The sequence below is a fragment of the Pimephales promelas genome, chromosome 4, assembly GCF_988280905.1.
Source record: "Pimephales promelas chromosome 4, fPimPro1.hap1.1, whole genome shotgun sequence".
In the NCBI taxonomy this organism is placed as follows: domain Eukaryota; kingdom Metazoa; phylum Chordata; class Actinopteri; order Cypriniformes; family Leuciscidae; genus Pimephales; species Pimephales promelas.
Genome location: NC_142772.1, coordinates 16,207,968 through 16,228,505, shown reverse-complemented (window position 1 = coordinate 16,228,505; position 20,538 = coordinate 16,207,968). Strand labels below are relative to the sequence as shown.

Sequence of the window (20,538 nt, the reverse complement as noted above, 5' to 3'; positions counted from 1 at the left end):
TGTTTAATTTATATGAAAACATCATTCATTTTTATCATACCATTTATTAGGTTAAAAAATAAATATAGTTGCCCAGAGGAATGGTTTTGTTTGGTCATATTTCTCAAACAGTTTTGTACATACAAGTTGTTGTCATAATTATTGGCACCCCTGGGAAATATGATCAAAGATGGCTGTAAAAATAAATCTGCTGTGTTTATCCTTTTGATCTTTCATTCAAAAGATTCACAAAACTCTATTACCTTTCATTGAAGTAAAAGAATTGAAAGTGGGGGGAAAATAACATTATGAAATAAATGTTTTTCTCCAAAACATGTTGGCCACAATTATTGGCTCCACTAGGATTTTTTATGAGTAAAATATCTTTGAAGTATATTTTCATGAATATTTACATTTTTTATCATACCAGGGGGACTAAATATGAAATTGTCTAGCTATAACTTCTTGTTTCGCAGGAGTTTAAATATGTGGAAACACAAAGGCCAAACTCCCTTAATCATCCATCACAATGAGTAAAACCAAAGAATATAGTTCTGATGAGCATCAAAAGATTGTTGAGCATCACACAATAGAAAGTGGTTGTAAGAAAACAGCTAAAGAATTGAATATCCCCATTTTGACCATCAGGGCAATAATTAAGAAGTTCCAATCAACTAAAGGTCTTAAAGAGCCCCTATCCTAGCATTTGAAATGTTCCTATTTTTGTTTTAGGAGTTCCCAAAAACAGTTTAACATGCATGCAAGGATAAAAAAACACTTTATTTGTCTTATAATATGCATTTATCTTTAACTGATTTGCTCACCGACTCCCAAATGATTCGTACAACGACTCATTTTTCCAAACGACTCCTTTGCGTGACGCTAATCGGCGGTCATTGGTCAGATGACAGACCCAGTCAGTTATTGTTTGTTAGCATAACGCATAAACATATTGATAAAGCACTGCAGTACTACAAGATGCTCTATTCTTTATGACAACTCCAGTAACAGTGACAAACATTTCACATATTTAAAAAAAATTGACATTGGAGACCTAGAAGCTGCGCTGAGCGTAACTTACACACACACGCACACACATACTTATTGCGTCTTCCCTCCTTGCGCCCCGACGCTACAAAACCGTTCAAAACCCATAAAAGAAACAATTATTAATAATACTTACAGGTTTTGATTCGGAGGGGGAAGCTGATCCATATACACTGGGTTAGCAAGTTACTGAGCCCTCCTTCAGGAACAACCGCTTGCGAATCCACATTTGAATTCATTTATGTTTTTGAACGATTCGTCATTAAAATGACACACAATCGGGCTATACTGTTGTGGTATCGTTGCAAATATGAACTCTAACCACCGATTCTTCACATGCTCGTCCCTGGTAAATGGAAACAAAGTGGCTGAACTATCTTTGCATTGTAGAACACAGCGTCTTCTTGACATGATGCTATGATGAAGTATTTGAATGTGTAGACTTCAAGTTTACACTTCCGTCTGCGCACGCAGTAACTGGGCACGGCCAATGACCTCTCTACATCACAATGTAACAGCTAATGACTCGTTTAAAAAACAATTCATTTCATAGGCTCAGAGTCGACGCTCACTTTTGAAAGACAATAACTTTATATACGGTGCACTTTCAGATATAAATCTTTGCAGGATGTTTTCATTCCCTTAGAGCTATATTCCACACCATATGAACAGTCATTTTCAAAAATCCATGTTAGGGGCTCTTTAAGAATCTGCCTGGAAGAGGATGTGTGTCTATATTGTCTTAATGCATGGTGAGGAGGAAATCTTGAGTGGCCAAAGACTTTCCATGAATCACTGATGGAGAACTGCAGAGATTACTTGAGTCTTGGGGGTCAGAAAGCCTAAAAAAATATATATCAAACATCATCACATGTTGTTTGGAAGGGTTTCAAGAAAAATCCTCCTCACTCCTCCAAAAAAAAACTCCAGCATATTTAGTTGTCAGACATGACTGGAACTTCAAAATGGACCGGATTCTATGATCAGATGAAACTAAAAAAGGGCTTTTTGGCAGCAAACCCACCAGATATGTTTGGTGCATACAGGGATAAAAAGCACCCCATGCCTACAATTAAATATACTGCTGGATCTTATATTTTGTGGGCCTATTTTTTGCTGGAGGTCCTGGACATCTTGTTCAAGGCATGCTATTATGGATTCTAGCAAATACCAACAGATAAAAAAATCTAAACCTGACTGCCTCTGTTAAAAATCTTATTATGGGCCGTGGTTGGATCTTCCATCAGGACAACGGTTCAAAACAAACATCAAAATCAACACAAAATTGAGTAACTGAGCACAAAATGAAGCTTCATGCCTAGTCCCCTAAACTGAATCCTTATAGTAAATGAGTGAGGTGAACTGAAGACAAGAACCACTAACATGAACTTGTGAATCTGAAGGATCTGGAAAGATTCTGTATGGAGGAATGGTCTCTGATCTCTTGTCAGTTGTTCTCCAAACTCATCAGGCATTAAAGAAAGAAAACTCAAAGCTGTTATCTTGGCAAAAGGAGGTTGTAAAAAGTATTTAATAACGGGAACCAATAGTTATGGCCAGCGTGTTTTGGAGAAAAGCATTTAATTCCTAATGTCATTTCTTCAGTTCTTTTACTATGCATATACTATGCTAGCATATACTATGACTAAGATATCCAACACTAACAAAACATCATTATTTCCTCTCTACCCAGGTGTCCAGTCAACCAAAAAGTCAGGAATTCCAGCTCCTCGTGAGATCCCACAAAGCATTTCCAGAGAACGTCTCTCATTGCGGGACCAGCAGAAAAGCTCTACAGCCAAAAAGATGGTCAGCAGTGCCAGCACCTCCAGCCTGTCCACGCTGGCCAAGCATTCTCGTGGCTCTGTCAAGACCAAAGCAGAGTCTGTTGTTTTGGACAAGACCCTGCTGGAGAGTCAGGTGAGGGAGCTTCTGGCTGAGGCCAAAACCAAAGAGTTTGAGATCAGTAAGTTACGGACGGAGCTCCAACGACATAAAGGGAAGGATTCATCATCAGAGGCTGGTACACCAGAGGGGAATTCAGAGATAGAAAAGACACCGGCACAGCCTGGTGATATCCAGGTGCTCATAGGGGAACTGAGGGAGAAGAATGGACGTTTTCAGCGTGAGTTGGCCACCTTGCGGGAAGAGAATCAGGCTTTGAAGCAGAAGCTTATTACATTAGAGAGCACTACAACATTGCTCACCAGCTCCAGCAAGCATTCAGTTAATGGGGTTTTATCAGATAACACCACTTCAGATGCTGTCAATGGAAGCCACCTTAAATCTTCTTTCTCATCTGGTAGTGACATCAAAGGCTCACCTTTACCCTCATCAGACTCCTCAGAGTTTGAGAATATTCCCTCACTTTCAGACTCAGTCAGTAGCAGCATTAAGAGTGTGGTGCCCAGTGGTGTGGTGAAGGAGCTCTCGGTGGAGTGCCTGACAGACCGCATCCAGAAGATGGAAGAAAGTCACCACAGTACAGCCGAAGAACTACAGGCCACTCTACAGGAGCTGGCTGACCAGCAACAGGTTGTCCAAGAGCTAACAGCTGAAAATGAGCGTCTGGCGGAGGAGAAGGGCCTCTTACAGACTTCCCTACAGCAGCAAAGGGAGCGTGTAGAACTCTTGTCGCAACAGAACGAGTCCCTTCTCCAGAGGCTCAGAGAACAAGCTCAAAGTCAAGAAGCTGAGGCTTCACGTGCATCTCGGGTTGCAGAGCTTGAACAGCGTTTGGCTGAGCAAGTGGAGAGCTCCCACTTCGAAAGAGAGAAGCTGGTTGACATCCAGCAGCAGCTCACAGGGAGTCTTAGAGCTTTGGAAAAGGAGAATCAGGAGGCACAAAATGCTGTTAAGAGCTTAAGTGAAGAATTAGAGCTTCTTCAAGGGCATCTGGATAGCGAGAAGGTTGCTAGAGATGAGGCGGTGAGGAAAACTGAGGAACAGCGGCTAGCCACGGAGGCTTTGAGAGTGGAGAATGTCAATCTGAAGGCACAGGTTGAGGTGGAGAGGCAGAAGGTAGCTGAGTTGAAGGCAGTGCAGAGCGCCAGTGACAACACCGAGTTGAAAAGTCTGCTCAAAGCGGCACATGAAGATAGAGACAAGCTGGAGCTGAGCTGCACAGAGCTACGCCAAGAACTGCAGGAGGTACGTAGTAAAACGGAGAGTGCTCAGGGTGCGCTAGATAAGGTATAGAACAGCACTGGTAATTTATGATATAAAGTTGCAGGTATCACACAATTCAAATAATCTTTAAGTGGCCAAAACACCGGCCAGTTATTTGTTTATTTTATTTGGTAATGCTCGTATCCAATAAGCATATCATCCACAGATGCAACTACAACTGTAAGGTAGCACAATTTGTAATGCAAATTGTAAAATGTCCTGTGAATACAGGTGATCATATAGTATACACAAGGGATGAGTCACAATTTTCGAATATTTGCTTAGTTTATTTTATTATAGAATATCAAATAGGTTTTGCGATTATTGTCTTTAAAAAAATCCCCATCTTTCCGGTTCTGATACGGTGGGGACACGTTCATGTAACCAGAGGGTGGCGATGCCAATAACACATCTAAAAGATGTCAATCAACTCTGATGCTTTTTTGGTAACCGCCACTAGGTGTTGTGTCCACCATTTTGGGGTGAAAATTCCAACTGGAGTTGTCCAACTGGACAACAGCACAGATAAAGGCCTGTTCACACCGGGACGAATTTCGCGCGCGTTATTCGTCGACGTTTAACGCCTCGTGACTAAACAATGGGCGCCAATGTGAGTGTTCACACCGACGCGAAAAACGCCACGCGTAAAAGCGTCATTTTTTAAAAAACGCCTCGGGTTCGTTTTTTTGGTTTGACGCGCCGCGTCAAAACCTATCCGACCAACGAGATCAGCGGGTTTGCTCACGTGTCTGGTACTTCTGAAGTTACAGTAAAACACAACTTGAGGGCACTCAAACACAAAACGGTCTTGCCGAGCACACATACGGCGAAGAAGAGACAAGATACCTATGGGCAAGATGAATGTTGAGCTGCTGGTCTCGGAGCATAAAGAGCTATATGATAATATTTAGATTAGTATTTCTGTAATAATAGTATAGTATAGGGTGACCAACAGTCCTGTTTTCCCGGGACATGTGTAAAACGGTCACTTTGTGCTTTATAGAAATCTGAGTTGAGATGAGAACTGCGCATAGTGTGCGTAATGTCAGTTAGATTTTGACAAGTGAGGAGAGCAGAACCGCTCTGCCGACTCTTTCTATTCTTTCTTTTATTTTATTTTCTATTGTGACCAGATGTTTGTTTGTGTTTTTTTTTTCTCGCTCGATCCCGATGTATGAGGAGGACGAGTGTGACGTTTGAGTGGTTTTATTAAACGCGGGGAAATACGACAACTCTCGTCTCTTGTGCATCTGTTCATCCGACAACTGCTATGTTTTTATCTCCTGGCAACATCTCAACTTTGCGTTACACATGTCCTGTTTCCACGTCCTTTCCTGACTGTTTTTAAGTGATGAAAATGTCCTGGTTCTCAAAAAAAAAACTGCTGGGAAAGATGAGTCCTACAGCAAAATATAGATGGGCAAACAAGGTGGACGAGGAAGAAAAACAAGATAAAGAGAATGAAAACTAAAGATATGAATAGATTTTGTTAGTTCGTTTTTGTAAGTGTGTGAGAGCTATTTTTTGTTACATTTGGAGGCATTTCTTTTAGTTATTGATTATTTATATATTTTTCTAATACAGAAGACATTATTTCTATCATTATTTCATTCGTTTTTTTCTATCTGTTATAATAAAACATTGAGACATGAATATGATCACCCTAGTATAGTATTCTATTATTATTTCAGTTTTACATTAAGCGTCATCTAATGTCAGGGAATGAATTTGCATGTTCACTCGGCTCATCGTCAGCGAAAAACGCTTGGGTGTGAACACAAAAAACGCTTTGAAAAACGCTGACGAATAACGCGCGCTGATATTCGTCCCGGTGTGTACGGGCCTTAACAGTTTTTTGAGCTAGTTTTTTCTTGCATTAGAGAGTATTTCCATTTTATGCAACTTTACACATTTACTACTATTATTAGTTAACAACTCCACTAGGCCTGAAATATATTTTGTACTTTTTAATCCCATGGTTCATTCTACAAACATGATGATCTTATAGAACATGATGCATTGCTGTGTCCTTATCCTATAACTTTAATTGCCACTTTGAACAGTGGCTATGTTTTTTTTTTAATTATTATTATTATGTTTACATAGTCTTGCTTTAACGGTCATTAATATAAGATAATACTGCAAAAAAAAAAAAAAAAACAGTTTACTGTAAAGCTATTCTATTACATTTACATTTTAGTACAATTACATTTATTTGCTGAATTCATTTATTACATTGATAATTTGTTTTTGTATGTAATGTTATGTGTACCTCCTGGAAACGGTCTAAAGTTATTATAACTTTATGAACTAATATCACTTTATTCTCACCTGTCACACTTAATGTGGAGAGTAATATAATTAATTAAATCCTTTAACTTCCCTTTCTCAAGTTATGTGGGGGAAAAAGCCCGGTTAAGTAGCAACTTCTTTTTAACAGCTATAACATCAACTGTTGTGAGTTAAAATAATCACCTAATTATTTTAACCTAAAAATGACCTCTGCACTGGACTAAATATATGTATAATACTGTATATGACTGCCGAGCCGCTGCCGTGTCGCTTTCACCCCAAAATGGCGGAATGCGTAGGGCTACTGCTGGGCGCTGGTGTTGCAATGGAACGTTCTATAGAGTGCTGAAGTGATGACGTCACTTTGTAGGACAGCTTGTCCTACATAGTGACGTCATCACTTCAGCACTCTGTTGGCTTTCAGTTTTATTATCAATGTACCTTCTTTGGGAATAGTCAATCTGTTTCCTGTTTACACCGGCACGCGCATGCCCAGTGTTGGTGAATGGTCACGTGATCCGCGTTTTCAGTCGTTTTAATAGAGTGCCGAAGTGATGACATCACAACTCGGAAGCTAGCGGCGCATGGGTTCCCATGAAAAAGCTATGCATTTTCCCCGTAGACTTTTTTGGTTAATCGCAAAAAATAAGATCTGTGCTTAACAAAGAGTTGTGACCCTTACAGGTTTTGTCTATTAAGATAATCTTTACAAGTTAATCCAAGATGTATACATTTTGAAACCTATATTATTATTTTTTAAAACACAAGCAGACACAATAAAGTAAAAAAAAAACACACAAGCAGGTTATAACTGTGTGTTCTATGTTATAGATAAAAACATGAAAATATTTAGAGGCTTTGTTCACCACAGACCTTATTTCAGGCGATTTAGCCAAAACCCATTAAAAAATCCCATAGACTTTAGAGCGAGGGAACCGGTGGTGCTAAAATGCTAACTCGCTTCCGCGTTTTGGCCTACAGAGTGACGTCGTAACTTCGGCACTCTAAGTGGACGGAGATCAATTCTAATACACAGATAAAATGTTGGTGTGGACGGAGATCGTATTTGTTTTAATTATCCGTTTTTAAACAAAAACGCAGTAGTGTGGATGCGGCCTAAGACTGATTATTCAGTCTGTGGTGAGGAATTTGTTTAAAAAATCTTGTTGGATGAATGAATAAAGTAATCTTGTGAATGTTGTTATGCAAGATAGATTTTTGTGATATTTAGAGAGAGTTTTCGTCTCTGACAGTCTGCATATACCTGTGTTTTGTGCTTGAAACCTGTAAAACTTGAATTCTGAATATTATTTATGTGTGTGTGTGTGTGTGTGTGTGTGTTTGTGTGTGTATATATATATATAAACAATATTTTTTTTTAATTCATCTTAATATATATATATATATATATATATTAAGATGTTTTAAAAAAACTATTGTCTTAACATTAACACATTGTCTTAAATGCTACAGTTACAATGTTCGGGGTCGGTAAGATTTTGTATTGTTTTTTAAAGTGTCTCATGCTCAGCAAGGATGCATTTATTTTATCAAAAATACAGTAAAACAGTAATATTGTTAAATAAAAATCATTACAATTTAAAATAACTTTTATATTGTAAAATAACTTTTATATTGAGTAGTGTAGACATAAACATAAATAAACTAACTAATCAACTTCACTTATTTTATTTATAAGGTTGCTGTTGGTGCATGAACAGTATCTGAAAAGTTACAGCGCTGAAAGTTTAGTGTAAGCAGAGATATCGTCTTTTAAAAATCAGGAAGTATATTGCCTTACAAAAACGACTCGATTGGGACTACAGCTGGGTTTTAGACGTCACTAACCCACACATTTGCATCAACCCCTCCCTCCGGAATATGCAAAAAAGGGCATGCACATATTTCTGCGGCTCGTCGAGTGTGTTATGTTCACCCAGCTGTCAGGTCTTCTGTGTTCGAGCTTCCCACGGACGCTGTACTTCGTCAACAATGGATACAATTTATGTTTGATGATGTTCCTGAAAATGACGATCGGGCCACCCTTAAAAAAATTGCCGTAACCCGACCCACCCTGTCAATTTAGGGCCGACCCAATTTTTTATTTTTTTTCCTTTTCGTCCGACCGACTTGCCGGTTGTAACTTGCGTTCAGACCGACCGTTTTTTTTTTTTTACTCTTTAAACGACTAATTCAAATTCAATAAAATAATATTAATTATATTTTAGTTAGTATTGTGAAAGTTGCTTGTGTCTACATAGCCTACAAACGTAGGCTACGTTCTTTCTTTTAAATAAAAACCCGTGGCGTCATAGTCATCCGATTATCTTTACACCATGGTTTAACGTTACGCGTGTTACACTATATGGCTTGTACGTTCGCTCGTTTCATTCAGTGTTCCCGCTTGGTAAACCCGGTATTAAATGGGCAACGGGGCTGAATATCAACCATTTCTATATATAATAATAATATTAAACAATTTGTCTGTGTATTTTGCTATAAGCAGTCCAGAAGAGAGAGCGATCTCTCACTCAGAGCCACAGCGCGCACAGCACGACAGCCCTGCTTAATGAGTGACAATAAGGACAGAACATGGTTACACTTTAGATTTCTGCTTTCAAAGATTCTAAAAAGATGATATTTGAGATGAAACCATTACAGTCGTATTCTGTCTAGCTCTAACTTCCTTCACTTCACAGCTTTGCGCTGTCATTTCTTCCTAAAACCCAAACGTACCGTCAGAATCAGCACGAACGGTGATTGTTGTAAAATGCAGTCTGTACTGTTGCTAAACTGTGGACGCGTTCAATCATTAAAAGAGCTATTAAAAGCACAACAATCTGTGCAAGAGACGCTGTTCACAAGGCGATGCACGCTCCGAAATGTACAAAAACGAGACAAGAAAAGTAGGCTATAGCCTCATTTTGGGCTTCATGTGCGCATCTAAACTATCAAATATACATAAAATATAAAAATGACCTGCTCTTAATTGGACGTAAATAGTTGGGAGAAAATGATGGTGCATCAGTCATCTATTACAGTAGAGTTCTGCATTCAGTCTTAAAGGGGCAGTAGCAGGGCTGGATTAAGAGTTCAGAGGGCCCTGGGCACAATGTCTTGTAGGCCCCCTCTTAAGCAGGCCAAATGTATATTTTAATATGACATTTACAGTTTTACTGACTGAACTTTGTTGAACTATGCTGGAGTAAAGTTCATAAATAGTTGTTCTTTCCTACAGGAATTTGTAAAAGTATGTTGGGTGGACCCTTAATTTAGCATTTACAGTTTTACTGATTTACTGTTCCTCTAGGGGGGTTCAGGGGCATGCTCCCCCGCAAGAATTTTTTTTTACATTTTAAGGTTAAATGCAACAATCTCGTGCTCTCTGAGAGATCAAAATTAAGAGCTTCAACCCATGAACTGCTCGTTGAACAAAGAAAACACATTAGTTGAGTCTCAGTCTACATAACATTATCAATGGTGTTTTAGGATCCCAAACAATTATTATAATAATGTAATAATGATTTATATAATTATTCCTATGACGTTAAATCCATAAAGCTTATAAATGTACTATACATGAAAATTTATATTTCAAAAGTAGCCTTTATTTTAGTCTACATTACACTAATATAGGAAAATTAACACTCAATTCACTTAATATAGGAAAATTAACACTGAATTCAATTAATTCATTTACAAGAAAAAAACCCTTTAGCTTGTATTTAGGAGAAAACACCAGATAACCATCCTGATCGCATGAGCAAAGTGCACACTTTTCTTTAATTCACCCAGCACTAACAGGATGCCTATTCTTAAAGTCTTGTGTTGTTTTATAAAGGCAAAAATCCATATCATGGTTTCGATTTTAGTTCGTTGGCAAAATATAACGCTAGAGACCTAAGTTAGGTTATACATTTTACATCTCATATGTGTTGGGAAAAGGGAGAAGAGACTTCGAACTCGGGTCGAGCGCAACAGAACCTGACTCAGTGCTTTGTGCGCTACGACCTACGCCACTGCAGCTGTGACGTGAATGGCGTCTTTTTTCATAAAAGACAGGCACTTAGTGCAAACAAAAATACGTTCCGTTTTATCAAACTGTTCCTCGCGTCCTTGAAACACTACCGGTCCACCTGGGAAACTCCCCGACTCTCCCGATTGCCACTGGTGTCCAGGGCCCCTTAGATGTCGTGGGCCCCTGGGCAAGTGCCCAGTTGCCCTAATGGTTAATCCGGCCCTGGGCAGTAGTCTAGTAAACATGTGACGATTGAGCCAGTAATGCGAATCAAACAACAAAAGGCAGATAAAAATCACACACAGCTTTTGAATGAATAACTTAAACTTTAATTAGCATTAATCTAACTATGATAAACTATGCAGTGTCATTTTACATTTGATTACTAAATTAAATTTCTTTTCAGACAGAGCGACAGACTTAACTGAAATGTAGCTTATTTTAGACCTTCCTGAAATTAAAGCACTGTGTATATAGGCTAATTTGTATCTTTGTTTAATTGTATTATTTGTTTGACCATGTGTTTTGTACTTGTTTATGCTTATATCTCATGTATATATGCATAACAAATAGACGTCACAATATGCATTTTCATAAAAATTCACGATCACCATGACCAAAATTGTACTTTTTTTTTTTCACTGAATCTTGAAAAAAAAATATAGACCTACCTACTGACCCTTTTTTTAAAAAAAAATTGCTGTTACTGCAAACCAAAATATTTTTAAGGATGGCCTCGTAATCTAGCTCTCTGTGCTGCGCATTTTACGGAAGACAGCTTCCAGAATGTCCACGAATTCAATGCCGGATTCAACAAGAAACTGTAAATAAAACATGAAGCAGTTCCAACTTTAAAACCAGAGGCAGCAGTTGTTGGGCCACAACCTGTAAGTAGGCTAAGACTTAATCATTTTAAATGTATTTGCATGTATAATTCCAGACGTAGCCTTGTGTGTTATTTTTTCAAATGTCAGCACTGGCTTTATGGCTACTAGTTATGCTATTTTATGTCTATGACATAAAATATATATTTTTCATGTATACATGTTTTATGACGTTATTTTCGATTTGATCATGAACGTAAACTTGCCAACGCTGTTTGAGTATAACATTAGTAGCCAGTCAGTTGTTATTGCTGCCAGTCAGATGCTATTGTGTAAAACAAACATGTATAAAGTTAAAAAATTTAGCAAATTATCATTCAGAAACGTTTAGTAAGAGCCGTGTGTGGTGAGGTTCTGTTTGGCTTTCTTCATCGCGGCTTTCTCGGTCTGATTCTGCCTCAAACTGATACTGCAGTTCGACACATATTTACATCAGGACCGAAGCTCATGACATGCACGTTACGCCGTAAAGGTAATGGGCGTTAACCTTCCGGACAACAAGAGCGACAGTTTAGCCAATCACAACACACCGGGCCAAACTAACCAATCTGAGCCCACTGCCTGTTTCTGAGGGAGTGGTTTCATAGACTCAGGAAGTCAACCGCTCGTTCGAGGACAGAGGAGAGCGCGGCTGACAATAAAGGTGAAGTTTATGAAAAATAAGACTTTTAAAAAAAAAAGAAAAAACACGAATACATGTTATATTGCACCCCATAAACACAATCATGCAAAGAAAAAAAGCAGTCAACCCCCCCTTTTAAAAAAGCACAAAATTCCTACAAATAAGAGGAGTGTGTTGCCAAAAACAATAGGAAATATGGGATGGGCAGTATTGACGCAAACCCTCAGCTCTGATTAGTTTGTTTTTAGTTCTTCAAATCCATATACAAAAAATATTTTGTTTTGTAATTAGGTTTTACCAATAAACTCTATACTTTTTATTTGATTAGTCAAAGGCCAAAGACTGCAGTCTGTGTGCAGGGCTCGCACAGTTAAATCATTTAACCCGTTATTGCATCGAAGGGCCTTATAAGATATATGATCCCGGAATAGCTGCACTATTGTGTTAAAAAATAGTAACATTTTTTTGAGACATGTATGTGTCTGTATGTACAGGTGGAGGCAGACCGGCAACAGTTGCTAGAAAAGGTGGAGAAACAGGAACAAGATCATAAAGCCAACATTCTTGCTCTAAAGGAGAAGTGCAAAGATGCTGAGAACCGGATCAAGGACCTGAAAGACACCATCTTTGAGTTGGAGGACCAGGTGGAGCAGCAACGGGCAGTTAGTCTGCACACCAATCAGACCATCCTGGACCTTGAGAGTATGACCATTATCTGTCTCCCTGTCTGTCTCTGGCTCTCAGTGTACCACCTTGCCGTGTCATGTCATGTCATGTGTATGCTTAAATGCTATTTCTCAGCCAATGCTAAATTTACTGCATCATCTGGCAGAATCTGGCCTACGCACAGTGGCTAGTGTAGATCTAAAAAAACTTCTTTTGCTTTCCCCATGAAAAGAGACACCAGTGATTTTGCCAAGAGATCTCTCGAATTTATTTATAATATTTTTAAGACATAGGAGGAAGAGAAACAGAGGTCTTCATTCTGCATCGTTATCATCTCTTCCTGCTTTTCGGACAAAAGGGACTGCATCACCATAGTAACACATACATACCACAAGAACATGTGGTTCCCATTAACAATGGAATGTATATCCAATCCCGGTGAAACTATACACTGCATAAACTTTCAGTCTCACTCCAACATACATTCTCTCATACAGTTTAACTTATCACAAAGTCTCCTAAAGTCTCTCTCTCTACCACATCTTCAAAAAATTATAATTACAAAATGCAAAGATTACAAATGATTATGTGTGTATACATGTAATAAAACAGATACATATTATGAATATTAGTAAAAAATAATAATAGTATTAAAAACAACATTAAATGAAGAGATTTTGAATTTTCAGTCCCTCCTCTGGAACTACGACAGTCAGTTCCACACCATCATCTCCAGGTGGCCAGCCTATTGAAGTGATAGTGGCGAGGAGAAATAGTAGACCAAGACATAGACATAAAAGAACAGAAGAATGGAAACAGAAAAGAAAAGAAAACAAATAACAAACAAAAACCCAACCCATGTTATGTCCCCGTATGTTATGTGTCATTTAACATCTATGTGTAAGCATTTAAAATGAACCCCAATCATCTAAGAAAAGAAAAACTAAAAAAAGTCTTCTGCCCGTGCCTGAACTCATTAATTAATTAACTCGTTAATTAATTAAATCCTTCAGTTCCGTGATAAAACAACAACCAAAATAAACATTGATGTTAAAGGTTCCTATCCCTTGGGGTTGTAAATCAGTAAGCGGGTGTTCATTGTTTGTGAGGTTGTGTTTTGTAAGTAGTGTAGAACATAAAATCTCCTATCTCACACCGTATTTCTCATTTCGGTTTTATCAATGTCTTTTAACAAGAATAACTTACAACCATCTCTAATTAATGTCAATGAACTTGATTCCTGAAATGGAAGCAGAAAAATAATTAATCATCACTTTTTCCAGTATTTTAAAAAAATCAATTCTTAGATTTGCTCAATCTTAAACCATAGGCCATCATCATTTTGTTATTCACTAAGCAAGGTTTAACTTGTGACCAATGATACCATCTATCTGTTCCTATACCCTTCCCTTTTAAGGAAACACCTGTATCTGTTATTAAGAATATCTTGTATGGTCTCTCCTATCTAGGTTCTAAACCTTTCCTAACAACAAGTTTGACTATAACAAAATTCCCACAGGAATGTGTGGAATATCAGTAATGGTGTGTTTTCATCCCATTGCTGTTGAATTCACTTTCTATTATTGTCTTTGGTAATTTTGTCCAGCATTGTGAAATAGCATCATAATTTCTCTTGAAAAAAAAGTAGAGTCTCCTCCTGTTTCTGTAGATGGCATAACATCAGGAAGTAGAACCATTGCTGTTCCAGTAATCAGTTACACAAAATTCCTTCAATGAGTTGACGAACTTGTGCTTCAGTCCACATCCTCCCTTGAGAAGTCTCATCATGGTTTTTCACAATGACTTGTTTAAAAGATGGACCTTGACCTTCTGCTCCAGCTTTTTTAGCCCAACAGTCTTTTCTTAAGTGTCCACACTTTCCACAATTGCTGCAAATCTTCAACCACCTCTCTATGTCCATGTTGTATTGAACTGTCGCCACTCCTGTTTGGTTTGGCTTGTTTCCTTCTTCCAGGTTTGATCTCATCGCCATCTCTAGACGGCCAGCCCATTGCATAATTTGGTCAAATGTCTCGCCTGGATTGACTCCAAGTGATAACGCTTGTTGGTATTTAGAGCTAAAACCATCCACAAGTGTGTCAGTGAATTGTACATCATCTCTGTCAGGTTGTTTCTTAGCGCAGAAAGCCCATCTCTCATAAGCATTCCACTTACGCAGAGCATATTCATCTGGAGATTCATCATCCTTTTGCTTAATCAATGTCACTGAAGTGAATGGAATTTTACCGCTGCCCAAGATTTCTTGGATTTCTTTTCGAAATTCGTCTAATGTTTGCCAAAGACCCAGGTGTCTTCCCTGGCCATCAACCCCAAAGTCTACCCATTGGGCTGTTGTTATCACTGCTGGCAGGCGTTCCCATTGGTCTCTTGGGATTTTAGCTTTCACAATGGTGTGAATGTCTCTTAGTGTCATTTGATGTGCTTCAACCAGAGAGTCTAATTCTCGCCAAAATTAGACTCAATTCTCAATTCAATTCAAACACTCTGTGTTTGGATCTTGTCTCTTCAGAGGAGGCAAGGCTGGGAGAATGGCTTGTCATTCTCCTGGAGTGAATGGTCTTTCTTCAGTCATCATCTCAGGTTGTGACTCTTCCCTTTTAATCACAGGTGAAGAAAATTCAGGACCAATCTTGTCAATTGTGATCATGTCGCCATCCCTTGTCTCATCACCCCAGTCAGATCTATAATTATGAGCTGGTGTACATCTCATCATGTCTCTGCTTGGCTGGGCTGATTTAGATCTTGTTATAATTGGAGCTGTGTGTGCAGATGCAATATACATTTTGTCAACTGGACCTCCGTTTGATCTTGAAGCTTGAGGCTGCGTCAGAGGTTTAGATGAACTTGTGCATTGTTCAGGCAAAGGTGGACAAATTGGTTTGTAAGGTGGAGGCGTTACAGTTGCCGCAGATTTCACTGGTGCTTGTGAATATTTCCTTTCAGCTTCAGTTATTATATTTGTCCAATCTGGATCAAATAAATCATCACTGGTTGTGTTTTCTTTCTCTGGACATGTGATGGACATGATTTTGTTTAATTTGTGGTATGCTTCAATTTGAGGCTTCATCACTTCCACAAGTGGAACGGGACCACCATTTAAATCGCAACAAATTCCACCTTGTTTCACGATCCAATTATCTGCTAAAATTGGAAATGCTTTTGATTTTATCTTGTCTTTTTGGGACTCAAACCAGCTTAACTGTGCATCCATAGATGCATTATTGTCCAGTCCTTTTTTCAAAAGTTTAGTTAGTTTCTTGTTCTTCTTCTTTTCAAGATACCATTCAGCTATCATACTGGTACAGACACTTGCTGCCATTTTCAAAGTGTTCAAATCTGTGCACTCAGTATGTGTGCCTATATGTGTGTGTGTGAATTATACCGGAGGGGCTATGTATGTATGTGCGTCTATGTTCAGAAACTGCAGCCTATGTGATGTGTGTGTGCTCAGAGCTGCAGGCTGTCTGTGTATGTGTATGTGTGTGTGCTCAGAGGCTGTGTGTGTGTGTAGGTATGTGTGTGTGCTCAGAGCTGCAGGCTGTGTGTGTGTGTGTAGGTATGTGTGTGTGAAGGTACAGGGCAATTCTGAAGGGAGGGGCTGCTTCACTCTCTTTCTCTATCCCTCACTCACAGAACAAAAGAAACATTTAAAGAAAAGTTAACTCTAATGCTTTTCAGTATTTTAGTTTTCTTTTTAAAACTCAAAACCGTTTCTTTTTTTTCCTCTTTCTTTTCAAATAGTTTGGATTTTATCTCAGATTCATTTCTTTGGTATTTATTTTTAGTTAACTCGGATCAGTCTCCTCAAATATTTGAACAGCTTTACGGTCAGGTTCAGAATGCCCACGATCCTAGCTAGTTACAAGGGCGCCTTTTATACTTGTATAACTCTAGCGTGTTACAATGTTTTAGGGATTACTCTGCCATCATTTTAAAACAGTCCCGCCACATTTAACCACTTTGGTCAATCAAGTATCGCTTGTGTCATACTTTCCTCGTCTCCTTCTGAGAACGAATCTTCAGTGTGCTGGATGTTTTAGGGATTACTCTGCCTTCTTTAAACAGTCCCGCCACTATCCAACCACGTCACAGTTATAACCAAGCAAATTTTACTAGCTTAACCGTTTTACAGCTAATTCCAATTTTCTGACTAGATGGCCTTTTTTCTAAAAAAGATCCATCTCTATCCCAGCATTTCAAATATTGTTTGAGGTTTACTTTTCAGAGACCTTAAATAAGCCAAATTCAATTTGATTATTTAACTTGATTAATTTTATATACATTTTTCCTTATGTCCCATATTCATTGGCAAAACAACTGGTACTTAAAATAACACAGTTCTTTTCAGCATTTCAGTCACTGTCTCTAATCATCAGGCAGACTTAAAACTTTTTAAGTCAAGTCAAGTCAAGTCACATTTATTTATATAGCGCTTTTCACAATACAGATTGTATCAAAGCAGCTTCACAGTGATAACATGTAAGTAGCACAACACAGATCAACAACATTGCTAAACACTAAATAAATAACCCCAACTGAGCAAGCTCAAAGCAAGCCAAAAGCAAGGCGACAGTGGCAAGGAACCAAACTCCATCAGATTGGATGGAGAAAAAACCTTGGGAGAACCCAGGCTCAGTCGGGGGCCAGTTCTCCTCTGGCTTACATTCATATTGTTTAAATATAAATATTAAATATAAATATTGTTTATGAATCAAACGGCGCCATAACATATCGCAGGCGTTGAGTCGTCTCATCACAGGCGTTGAGTCGTCTCATCACAGGCGTTGGGGCATCCGAAATCCCCGTGAGAGGCTGGACACAAAACTGGACCTGACGAACGCCATTTTTCTCGGGACAAGCGTCCCGAGATAACAGCAGAAAGGCAGATGGGAAATAATTAGCATAGCTGATGTTCATAATAATTTCCGTTATAACTCACAAACTCTCCGTAACCCGAACTCTCCGCAACCCAACCATACGCGCCGACCCGTTTGTCTAAAGGCTGTCGAGCCCCACTGGTGCGTTAAGCAGTTTCAGTGGCAAACGGTTCCGTATGGCATAACAGAGGACTAGAAGGTAAGCATTATGTGAATGCTTGACTAAAGAGATGCGTCTTTAATCTAGTTTTGAACTGTGTCAGCGAGTCAGAGGCTCGGAAACTTTTTAGAAAGGAAAAAAAAGTCTTACCTGAAATGATTGAGACGAATGCCTGGGTATGCGATCCTGTTCGTGACGCCAAATTGTAGATCTAAAAAAACGTATTTTTCTTTCCCCATGAAAAGAGACACCAGTGATTTTGCCAAGAGATCTCTCGAATTGATTTACAATATTTATAAGACATAGGAGGAAGAGAAACAGAGGTCTTCATTCTGCATCGTTATCATCTCTTCCTGCTTTTCGGATAAAAGGGACTCAGTTTAAATACTACTGACCAAGAAAAAACTGCATCACCATAGTAACACATACATACCACAAGAACATGTGGTTCCCATTAACAATGGAATGTATATCCAATCCCGGTGAAACTATACACTTCATAAACTTTCGGTCTCACTCCAACATACATTCTCTCATACAGTTTAACTTATCACAAAGTCTCCTAAAGTCTCTCTCTCTTCCACATCTTCAAAACATTATAATTACAAAATGCAAAGATTACAAATGATTATGTGTGTATACACAGGGCCGGCGCTAGCCATTTGGGTGCCCTAAGCACAAATGCTTGGTGGTGCCCCCTTAACAACCCCCTCCCCCCAACCCCAACCACCCACTCACCCAAGGAATAACAACCATTAAGAATTTCTTAGTTAGGTTCTCTTTACTTCCAAAATAACTGCTGCAAATAAATACATTTACATTAACAATGGCACCAAATATGAAAAGAAATAAATAATAAAAAGGTTAAAATTATAAATACCAAAAAACACCACAATTACTAAAAACACATATTTGGAACTGGCTACAGCTGCTGGTTGATGGTTCTTCCTCCTGGCCTTGAGTTGCTCCTTGCATGTATTTTAGCATTGACCCTGCATTCAGAAATACAAGACAAAATATTCAGGGATTCTACTGAATCAATAACCATCATACAAAAATATTGCACACATTAGTCTTTTATATAATATAGGCCAGGGGTGCCCAATCCTGCTCCTGGCGATCGACTGTCCTGCACAGTTCATCTCAAACCCTAATCAAACACACCTGAAGTAGCCAATTAAGGTCTTTAGGATCACATTCAGGTGTGTTTGATTAGGGTTGGAGATGAACTGTGCAGGACAGTCGATCGCCAGGAGCAGGGCACCCCTGATATAGGCCTATGTTTCACTGGAACATTTAAAATTCAAAACTTTATTCTACCTTTAAAAGAGGTCTGATGAGGCACAGTATAATAATTCTGTACATAATTTGTAGGGCTGGGAAAAGATGAATCGCGATTAATCGCATCCAAAATAAAAGTTTGTGTCTACATTAATGATATAGGCCTATGTGTGTGTGTACTGTGTATAGTTATTTTGTATATGTATTTAAGAAATATTTGTTATTTATATATAAAATATTTTAATATATATATATATATATATATATATATATAATATAAATTATCTATAAATATATACAGTATATACATGCAAATATTTCTTAAATATATATGTGCAATTGTGCATATGTGTGTATATTATATATACAAAATAATTATACACAGTACTCATGTAGAAACTTTTATTTTGGATGTGATTAAGCTTTTCCCAGCCCTAATAATTTGACACCTCCATATGAAAATATACAAACAGTGAGATTGTGTTTTTTTTTTTTCTAATAGCAGTTTCACCAATAGATGTCGCCCTTGGGCCTTTTACCGCATTATCCGATAGAACAACAACGAAAAAACATATCTAAGCGATCTTCCTTTTCTTCTCAAACAAACTAACTGCATCTTAAACAGCCCAAGTAAAAAAAAAATTCCCGGGGAGAAACCCCTGGACCCCCGTTAAAATAAAAAATTCTAAATGCAGGGCAAAGCCCTTGATCATTTGCACAACTAGCGACGCCCCTCTGGACATGCATACACGAAGCAAGGGTGCCTACAAAACTAACACTTTTATTTAAAACATTGTCTTACCTGCAAACGAGTATCATCCCACTGTCTCTTCTTTTTCCTTTTTTCCGCCCCCGACTCTTGGTGCCTTTTCGAGGCCATGTCTGATGTCGATCAGGTGTCTGCCAAATTTGACACTGATTGAGGAACAGACCACTGCGCGGTGGGGAAGGGGGGGCACCAGAGGGAGACTGGCACAGGAGATTCACCTTTTTCTCCACTAATTTGGTCTAGGCCTATATTACTTTTGTATTGCTTTTGTATATTAACATGCTTTAGACATATTGTATTTGTTATTTATACTAGTAGCCTATTGTGATGATTTTTCACGACCCAGATTTTTTGGTGCCCCCCCCAAGCACTTGGTGCCCTACGCGCAGTGCGTGGTGTGCGTGTGCGGAGCGCCGGCCCTGTGTATACATATAATAAAACAGATAGATATTATGAATATTAATAAAAAATAATAATAGTATTAAAAACAACATTAAATGAAGAAATTTGTTAATGAACCCGCAAAGATCTTCGTTCTGCTTCTCTGTATTTCTCTCTCTGGCTTGAACAAAGAACATTCAGTTCATATAGGTTGACAAAAAAAAAACTAACTACATTACCAGAGAAACATGTGGTTCCCATTAACGTTGGAATATATATTCTGCTCGATGGAAAAACACTATACATTCAACTTCCCCCAAAGTCTCCCAAAGTCTTCCACATAGAGTATGTATTCAGAAAAGTTTGATTCATA

General features: G+C 38.5%; 1 protein-coding gene across 5 annotated transcripts in view; it reads left to right on the top strand.

Annotated features, from left to right (window-relative positions):
- The window catches only part of specc1 (sperm antigen with calponin homology and coiled-coil domains 1), a 269,017-nt gene that overhangs the window by 115,830 nt on the left and 132,649 nt on the right, over window positions 1–20,538 (top strand). For all 5 annotated transcript variants that reach the window (XM_089129997.1, XM_089129999.1, XM_089129998.1 and 2 more), the window contains 2 exons: window positions 2,720–4,176; window positions 12,505–12,712. In XM_089129997.1, the coding sequence (XP_088986123.1) occupies window positions 2,720–4,176; window positions 12,505–12,712 (1,665 nt within the window). The remainder of the gene's footprint in view (window positions 1–2,719; window positions 4,177–12,504; window positions 12,713–20,538) is intronic.